Source organism: Diorhabda sublineata, chromosome 2 (genome assembly GCF_026230105.1).
Source record: "Diorhabda sublineata isolate icDioSubl1.1 chromosome 2, icDioSubl1.1, whole genome shotgun sequence".
Lineage (NCBI taxonomy): Eukaryota > Metazoa > Arthropoda > Insecta > Coleoptera > Chrysomelidae > Diorhabda > Diorhabda sublineata.
The window spans coordinates 914,915-924,609 of record NC_079475.1 but is presented as its reverse complement, the minus strand read 5'-3'; the positions used below and the strand labels follow the sequence as shown (position 1 = coordinate 924,609).

The 9,695-nt window shown below is 32.5% G+C and overlaps 1 protein-coding gene across 1 annotated transcript; it reads right to left on the bottom strand.

Moving 5' to 3' along the window:
• Positions 1–358: 358 nt before the first annotated feature.
• LOC130453100 (odorant receptor Or1-like) lies at positions 359–8,989 on the bottom strand. The gene is made up of 7 exons (XM_056792697.1): positions 8,833–8,989; positions 6,734–7,030; positions 5,745–5,913; positions 4,296–4,395; positions 2,675–2,779; positions 1,537–1,692; positions 359–415 (listed from the first exon to the last, which is right to left on the bottom strand). Exons 1-7 carry the CDS (start codon positions 8,987–8,989, stop codon positions 359–361), a joined length of 1,041 nt encoding a protein of 346 aa, XP_056648675.1.
• Between the last annotated feature and the right edge of the window lie 706 nt (positions 8,990–9,695).

The window sequence follows — 9,695 nt, the reverse complement described above, 5'->3', positions numbered from 1 at the left end:
TGGCAACCGTGCATTTAAAATTTCGAACATGCCGCAGTAAGCGTTGTTTGGAATAAAAATAGGACAAAAGTTTACGAAAATTAAAATTGTTTCGTAAGGAGGGAATTCGACTGTAATACTAATCTGAAATAAATCTGGTTAATCTACAAAAAATAATGACATCTGACACTAGCACCGACTGCGCATGAACTATTTGGAGTAGCGCATGCGTAGCAAATTAAGCCAGCAAAAATTATATACTTGAAATAAAAAAAAAGATACTTATTATTTTTTGATATTTATTTATTGGTTAATTAATAATTTACTACAAACTATTTAAGCAAAATGCGATAGTTACAAATAATATTTTGTTTTAACCTTAAATGTCGGTCATCTTATTTAGAAAGGTGAAATAAGAAATAGACGATTTCATTATCTACAAAAAATAAAATTTAATTTGAATAATTATTAAATCAAAATCTCTCATGTAAAAACGTATTTATGGTATTGTTAATTGTATAATTATTCGATCGTTTCAAGTGGGATTTAGTATGGCTTATACTATTCGTTATAACTGAAATATATTATGGTTTTTAATACAGGGAGATTCGTTATAGCTAAACTAATGTATAGTTTATAATACAAGGTTTATTGGAGAATGTGCATATAGGTATGGAATATCTGACAACAAAATATGAAATAATACAGGGAGATTATATGCAAAAAGTGCATATATTTATTCGTTATAACTGAAATAATGTATGGCTTATACTACAGGGAGATTCAATGCGAAATGTGCGTATAGGTGTGGAATATCTGATACAAATATTGTTATAACTGAAGTATAATACAGGGATTAATAATTACAGGATGGTTAATGAATTTTATTAGCAAATATCTTAAAAGTAGTGATTTGGTTGAAAATGGATTTTGATTGCCTTGTTTCAACGTTATATATTGGACCACATTCAAGGTTAGGTATAAAATTCGGGTTTGCTTTAACATAATACAAGGTGGTTCAAAGAATAGAATGTGAGGTAAGGTAAGAAAGTATATAGGTACAAAATACAATGGGCCCGAATGTTAGTATATAATTCGGTGAAGCCGAGGCAGTTGCCATGTTCTTCAGCTTGTAAAACTTGTGACCCAGATAATTGTAAAAATTTTCCCTGTCAAATGTCAGGTCAAGTGACGATGAATCTGAGAGTAAAAATCAGATTCCGATATAAACATTTTTTTCGAAAAATTCGAAATTTTCTCAAAATTTTCAATTGTTTGCCTAAAAGAAGAGAAATATTTATTTCTACGGAAGTAATTTTATGGATAATTCAATGAAAATTGATAATTTTAGCGTCTATAGGAAGTATTTATAAAAAAACGACTTGATAGATTTACGAATATTTTCTGAGAAAACTATAACTTTCGCAAAAAAAGTAAGGGGCCTTTTTTATTGAAAAAAAGTCACCCTGCAATGTGGTATTTTTTATTTCCTTCTAACTTTATCACTATTTGTAAAGTAAAAAAGTGAGTCTTATTCGATCTAAGTTAACAACTTACTGTAATGAACGTATCAATAGACAAAGTTACATAACCACCTGCACTAATTTTAAGATTCTTTTGCGATATAGTCAAGAAATATAACAAATTCTTTTTAAACTTTTCATCTGTATTTATCCACTCACAGTGATAAGCAGAGCTGGTTAATTTTTGATGCTAAAAAGTGTAAAATATGTAATGTAATAATGTAAAATGTAAAATATGTAATCATACTAATATCGTATGGGATTAAATGAAATCTGCCCTAAAAATCGCTCAGTTTGAGTATAAACCCCTCAAGGACTACTCTAGATCCATTAATTAGTGAACACTTTTCAAAAACCTTTAAAATGAATGAGGTCAAACTAGCTTTTAAGGCAGGTATTGAATATCTCTGGGTGACGTTCGTATTTATGAAATATTGATAGTTCCTCGTATAACTGTCTTCTGCAATTGACATTGGATGACCTATAACAGCAAACATCAACGGCAACGGCAAATGGAAAGTCAAATTTATGCATCAACCTTAAGAAATAACTATCAACAAAACGTTCAACAATTTATTTGAAGATATGGTTGTGAAATTGAATATAATTTTATGGGATTGAAAACAGTATTTTCACAATAAAATGGAGGTTGGGTTTATTAAGCAGACTCAAGGATTTTCCCAACAGTTAGTGTTGACATGATTGTGAGTCACAAAATCGAAAAAAGCTCTTTGATAATATCTCTTGGTAGCTCTTTTTTGGGTCAGATAGTGTAGTCAAAAACAATTTATATGGAAACTTTGTTACAGTAGATGGACAAATTGGCACAAAACTCATGTGAACACGGCATTTTTTCGGAATATTTTACAATGTTCATCACCTGATGTTGACGGATGGTTTATTCTAAATTTTCATCCAAAATTCAAAGTACGACTACTGAGAGACAGAAATGACTTCATCGGAACGAAAGTTCAGTTTTAGAACGTTAACTAAGAGTCAATTAATACATTTTTAACATTTGAGGTTTATTTTACATGGAATTCTTCAAAATAAAAATATTTGCATGATTCCCACTAGGGTGAAAACTCAAATTTTCATTCCAGTTTTAGTACGCGCGGGTGTTTTGTTTTAATGTCAGGTTCGCCATCCGATTGCTCTTCGTGTAAACTTACCTTAAGAAAAACTGCGCTACCCAGATAACATGGTAGGAATATATCTGATAATAAGAGTAATAGATAAATGATCATGTAACCCAAATAGAAATCCAATTGACTGAGCTTAAAGAAAAAATAAAAAAAAATTAAATATATCAGGATATATTCATAAAATACACTACCGTTCATAAGTTTTCTACCACCCTATAGTTTGCGTGATACAAAACAAACAAAAACAATGAGATCAATTTTGATATCAATATTTACAAAATTATAATTAAATAAATAAGAATTTAGTGATAATAATTTATTTCCATTCGTTTTTTGATATTGCATAATTGTTTTCTAACTTTCCTGTGCAATATTTGTCACACAACTCAATGGGATTGAGAACTGGCGACTGTCAATCATTACTTAAACTTCATTCTTCCTTTCCAATGCCTTCAAATACTCTTTGCACAAATTCGAGCAATGCTTGGGATCGTTGTTATGCCGGAAGATCAATTTTCTGTCGATCAGGCGCTAACCAGAACGCATTATATTTTTCTTTAATATTTACCGTCTCTTCCTCCTTCCTCCTTCCTCCAAAACAACCGTTCTTCATTTGACCTGCGCATAAACACTTCATAAAACTCTCTCCCACTCTTCATAAGTCCAATTCTAATGTTCTTTAACCAATTTTCAGCCTCTCAATTTTATTTTGACGTTTTAGAAGAAGTTTCTTCACTTCAACCTTTTCAAAAAGCCAGCTTCTCTCAATCACCTTTACATTGTGAAAGTACTACGTTCATTGATCACTGGAATACGTTCATTTTTAGCGGTTGTTGTTTTTTGAGGCCCTCCTGAACGTCAAATCTTCAAAATCTCCTGGTAAACGCATATTTATTCACTTTGTAGTCCACGCTACGCCGAGGTATTCCTGTTTTGTAATATTTTAGAGAAATATGAATTAAGTTTTTTTATTATATCATAAGCTCCTTTTTATTCAAATCTATTCTATCTACTCGTTCCTTCTTTAGTAATTTTCACCTAATTTTCCCGTTCCCTTCCTTATTTTTTTTTGTTCAACGACAGCTAAAGAATCCAAGCGGTGTATCACAAACAACCAATTCAATTCCATTTGCAATACCTGGGAATTTAGTTGAGGTCTGCAACGATCCTGGATTTCCATATACAAGTCTCAGTCTTATCTTTAGAGTTCAAATCTGAGTTGTTTTTAATTTATAACTGCTTTTATTCGTTGTGCTCTTTTGAAAATTCAGTTAATTCGAGTTTCTTATTTTTCCAATAATTTTATCTGTTACTGAAACTTTTTTTATTGTTCACAGTAATAAACATTAATTTGGAGGATCGTGTCCGTGGGTAGTTTTAGCTTGTCCAATTTTTATTATTAATTGAATTCATAAGATGTTTCTAGCTTTTCCAACTTTTTCATTTACTCTTAACGTAGTTTGTTAAAAAGTTGGTGGTGTCCAATTTAATATCAATTATTCACCCCATCTAAATACCAGTTATTTATATTTATATTTTAACTAAGGCTGAATACCACTTCCTGAGGAAGAATCTCTAGCCGCGGAAGTAGTTACAACACGTTATGAAGAGCCCCCACAAGCTAAAATTTATCCTGCATTTTGCTTACCAATGATAATTCATACAATGTTGTGCAGAGGACGAGGACGCTTAACATAAATTGTCCAAATGTAACCACAGAAAATCTAGATTGAATTTCATTCACAAACCTAGAAAACCAAATAAATAATAAACAAAAAAAATATGGATGAAATATGATACAAGTTTTATTTCAGTTCGTAATATTCAGGATTTTATTTTGAAAAAAAAAACACAAAAAATTTGAAAAAACTGATGAAATCTTTATTGGAATCGATAAAACGATCAGTATAATTTAATGTTTGAAGAAAATTTCATGCAAATGTTGGCCGCGGCTCCGCTTTAGATAGCCCATGCGCAAGGTCCAATTTTGGCACACTCTCTTCAACATATCGGCCGATATATCACGAATACATGCATCAATATTAGCTTCCAGTATGTTAATCGTTGCTGGTCTATCCCTGTAGACATTAGCCTTAACATGGCTCCACAAGAAATAGTACAAAGGCGTTAAATCAGACAATCTAGGCGGCCAAACGTGAGATGAACTGTTGACCGAAGGTGGTTCTCAATTTGGTCATTGTTTCACGTGCCGTGTGGCATGTGGCACCGTATTGTTGGAACCACATGCCAGGCATGTACAATTATTTTATTTTGGGCCAAAAAATCGTCAATCATCACACGGTAGCGCTCGCTATTCACAGTAACAACCTGGCCATCGTCGCTTTTGAAGAAGTACGGCCCGATAATGTTACCGGCCCATAATCCATACCAAACAGTGACTTTTTCAGTATGCATTAGTAGCTCCTGCAATGGTTTGTGAATAAACATCATCTCGAGCTGGTTTTCCGAATCCAATCGTGATCGCACTTCGATACAGGATGAATTTCGTAGAGGTCGCACAAAATATGCATATACATGGAGCACTTCGAAGCAAAGGGTCGCTTATTTTTTCAAAATGGGTGTACATATCTACACAAATCCATTAAAACTTAGAACGGTCAATTCTATACTGCATTTGTTGCCATAAGTGTTATCAACCTCAATAAAAACGTTTTTGAACAGCCAAAAGATCGAATTATTGGGTCATCCTCCGTACAGTCCTTGCTTGGAACCCAATGATGTCTTTTAATTCCCGCAGATCAAAAATAAATGGCAAGGTTAACTTTTTTCTACACCTGAAGAAGCAGTTGATGCGTTCAAACTACATGCTTTAGACGTACCTCAATCGAAATTGGCTCAAACGTATTTTGAAAAACAATAAAGGTCCCATCCAATTATAAATATTTTTTTTCATTTGTCTATCTTGAAACATAAGTAGCAACCCTCTTATTGAATTAAACCTTGCACAAAATATTGAATAACTTCATAGCTTTTAAATTGGAAACGATGATACACTGGGTATCTTTATAAAAAATTTCAAAATGCGCCTACGCTTTTATTTTTGACTCTTCTATCGTTTCGAAAAATCGTTACTTACTGCAATATATATCGATGTTGTTTGATACATCGTACCAGATCTATACTCATCATTTCAGATTCTCTTTTATAATCGATCGCTGCTTTATTTTGAATTTCTGTATCTGCACCGAGGTTCAGCAATGAATCATTCAGTATCTCAAGCTGTGCACACATTGCTGTGAGTAATCCTAGAAGAATAGGTAATATAAACAGGGTGTTCTCGCATAAGGACTGATACAAAGCAGGGCGTCCAAAATATGACGAATTTGGGACAATTTACTCCTATACCAAGTTGCCATCTGAGCCAATAATTTCGGAAAAAATTGATTTTTCTGCAACTCCATAACTCAAAAATATTAAATTTGGCACATTGTTTAAGATTGTTAAGGGCTTTAAGTGATTGTACGTAAAAGGCGATCACACCATTTCAGGAGGCTTATTAGGGGTGAACTAACTTTAAAATTTCTTATCTATCAGCTGATTTTAAAAATTTGATTTTCATAAAATGTATAATTTGATTCTTAAATTTTGTAAAATATTACAAAAAAGTCAAGAACCGGCTATGAGTTTATATATCAACCTTAACAAGCCTCAATTGAGTTTTTCTAGTAATTAATAGTTAATCAAAAAATTTGTACTGTAGATCCTTCAATCTAATTATTTTTAAAGAAAATTCTTCATATTTCAATTTCCAAAAATGTTGAGACTGATCGTTTCTGCCCAAGCTTTTTTTGTCTGGAGCTCTCCCTTTTTTTCTTTTTTTTTTCAAACCTCGTTTTTTCTTTTTTCATCCCGAAGCAGGGCAGTCATAAATAAATAACCACAACCCCAGCAAGCAGAGGATCAACTTTCTCTGGAAAAATCTTTGTTTGGATTCCAATATTTTGATCTTTTATCTTTTACGAAGTGGAATCACATAGTGTGAGTACAATACAAGAAAATCATGTGAAAATGTTCACATTTCACCCAATAAACAACTCAATGGGTCTCCCTTGAATGAAGACTTACCTAAAAATAAAACATCTACAGCGAGATAGCAAAGCGCGCTGGTTATTATACCAATTATTTCTCCAATAAATATCATTTCAAAATAAGGTGATTTATCAGCTTTGAATGGTAAATATGCTGGTAAAGGTAAAAATGGCCCGTCTTCAACTGTAAAAGGATGTAAAACGAAAAAGCATCCCGTTATTGCGACAAGACTTGCTAAAAGTTTCGTTATAAATTTAGAAATTTTTATATATTCGATCAAAATTTTATTCTGTCGTTTATTCCTCGGTTTGAATTCATCTCTATTTAGAGTATCTGAAAATAAAAAATAAAAAACTGTGAACGACCATAAACGTCCCTTGTCTACTGGTTTTATAATTATGTATAGTTTTTATTGTATACGATGAGATTTAGTACTTAAGGCAGTTTGTACACTGACCACTCTTAATTTGAACCAATCTCATAGCTAAGTGATTCCAACTGTCCCTTATTTACCATTAAGTACTTCAATTCCATTGACTTATCGTCTCGAATTACTTAATTTTTGTAATCAATGTAACTGTGAACGACCACAAACATTCCTTGTCTACTGGTTTTATAATTATTTATAGTTTTTATTGTATTTTACTAGACTATTGAACCCAAGTATTGTCTCCAATAACTTACTTTTAATTTTATATTGATGTGACTTTAATATAAAATATCCATTTTATAATTATTGTATACGATAAGATTTAGTACTTAAAGCTGCTTGTACATGGATATACTGGGTTCTTAATAGTGTAATGTTCGTCGAGAACGCTAATCATATTATTGGAACCACTTCATTTATTCAATTTTTTTGCTTAATAAATAGTTTTGTACAAAGGTATGAAGTAATTTATTTAACTTACTAGTAATTGTCATCCTATAAGGCTATACGTTTACCTGTACCGCGTAGCTAGGTGAAGTCGATCCTCGCCGACGGTCTCACACTTAAAGGAGTTTCGCGAGGCTTAAATTCGACGCCATCAAACTTAAACTCTCCACTTATCTCTAAATTCCAACTCCCAGAGACACTTGGAATCAATTAACTATGAGGGTAGTTCCCATTAGGAGTGGTCAGTGTACAACGCACTTGAGTACTAAATCTTATCATATACAATAAAAACTATAAATTCTGGTATAAAAGGGACATTTATGGTCCTTCACAGTCGCATTAATATAAGACAAAAAGTAGGTAGTCCATCTTAGTAGAAAGTGACGAGATTACAGCAGAAGACTCGTCTTTGAATAAATAAGTTTCTGGATCAAATCCGTGACTTACCAGTGCTACTTTGAGTCACTGTTCTTACCGGACGTTTCTAGCTGGCGATTCTCCAGTTCTGCTTATAGTTTCGTCAATTTCAGGTAACTTAGTCTGTTGGCTGTGTTTATGTGGCTACTTATTTACTGACATCAATGTAATGTTTTTCGTATTTATGTGTACTCTCTATATTCGTGGGATTGATTAATAAACACTGTCTTTTAAGTTCTTAATCTATTTAAATAAATCACAATCACTTAACTAACTTTAATAATTACAAAAATTATAATTTTAATGAGAGGAATGTACTTGATGGATTCATTGATTATCAATATTTGATTTAAGTTCTGGAAGCACGTTTCGTGATATTCAATCTTTCAATCTACTCATTTTTTTTGGTAATTAGTTTGTAACGGCACTTAAACCTTTCTCCATAAGATATGACGAGGAAATTTTCCAAAAAAAACTGAAATTACACTTTTTCATTAAATTCATGCTGTCCTTTTGTTATTGGAGGTTGACGTCATTAAATGTTTTGATCAAATCTGTCAAATAATCGATGTCTGCTTCAAAATCGATCAGGCTTTCTCTTAAACTTTCCAGAAACTCTAAAACTGAATTAAAAAAACAGATGGCAGCTCGATCTGTTGCCACTGAAATCACGTATGTGAATGGAATCGATTTTTCCTTAAGAAAATTCAAATATTTGTAACGATATAGAAACCAAAAGAAATATGGTGGTATTTGAAACAAATATTCGGGCTTATTTATAGAGACTTACAGATTCCTAACCTCGACTTCCACCTGAATTTTGACATAAAAAAATATTTACCTATCAAAGCCATAAGCTGCTTCCTATGTTTAAATACAGACCAAGATTTTATGACGGAAAATGTGCTGGAACCCATTAAATAAGTAGCTGATACCGTTTCTTGAAGATTTTTATTAATACTTATCACGAAATTAGCTAGCTGAGCTATGACAATCATTGCCAAAAGAAGCCCTAAAAATAGTTGACTGAAAATACATGAAAAAATATATGAAAAATTACATTCCATTCAATACATAAATCTAAATCACTTTTTACACCTAGTTGTTTATAATTCTCGTCAGGAAAAGGCCACGAGATAGAGAATTGTCCCCATAGGCCTCTTGCCACAATTTATAGTATACAGTCGGAATTTTTTTCAATTTAAAGAGAAATTTGAGATTGAAAAACAACGCACTACTTTTTTAACCCACCTCTCTAGGGCGCCCTCTAGGTGCGCAGTCTAGTTATATAATTGCCAGACCTCATATATATTGGGAAAACTAAGATGTTTATTAGTGTTTAATTTGAATACATTTAAAAAATTAAGCGAAACAATTGATTATTGTTGTTTCTTCACTAATTGATGAAGGTGTTTACGCGGCTTTTAAAAATTTTGAATGAAATTTCTTGGAATTAAAATAAAACAAAAATTTTCAAAACTCTGCCAGTGTGGCCGTTGGGCGGATTGAGTAGGTCAACGACCATGCTGCCGGTCCCAAGCCCGGATAAAAGAGGAGGGTTGTAAGGCAAGGCTAGCTACCTACCTCATGTAAAACAGCCATTTGCTCAGAGAACGAAGAAAGTAGCCTCGGATAGGACTGATAAAACTTATAACGACCCGGCAAAGTTAAGGAAAAAACGATTTTGGAAGCGACAACAATTGC

Bases quoted from the DNA above. Each gene is read 5' to 3' on its own strand.
- LOC130453100 (XM_056792697.1), bottom strand. From the start codon at position 8,989: ATGATTGTCATAGCTCAGCTAGCTAATTTCGTGATAAGTATTAATAAA. The intron at 2,780-4,295 runs GTAAGCAAAATG...TTTTTCTTTAAG, and splicing joins CATTGTATGAATTATCATTG to CTCAGTCAATTGGATTTCTA. The intron at 416-1,536 runs GTAAGTTGTTAA...TATTTTTTGTAG, and splicing joins CTATTGATACGTTCATTACA to ATAATGAAATCGTCTATTTC.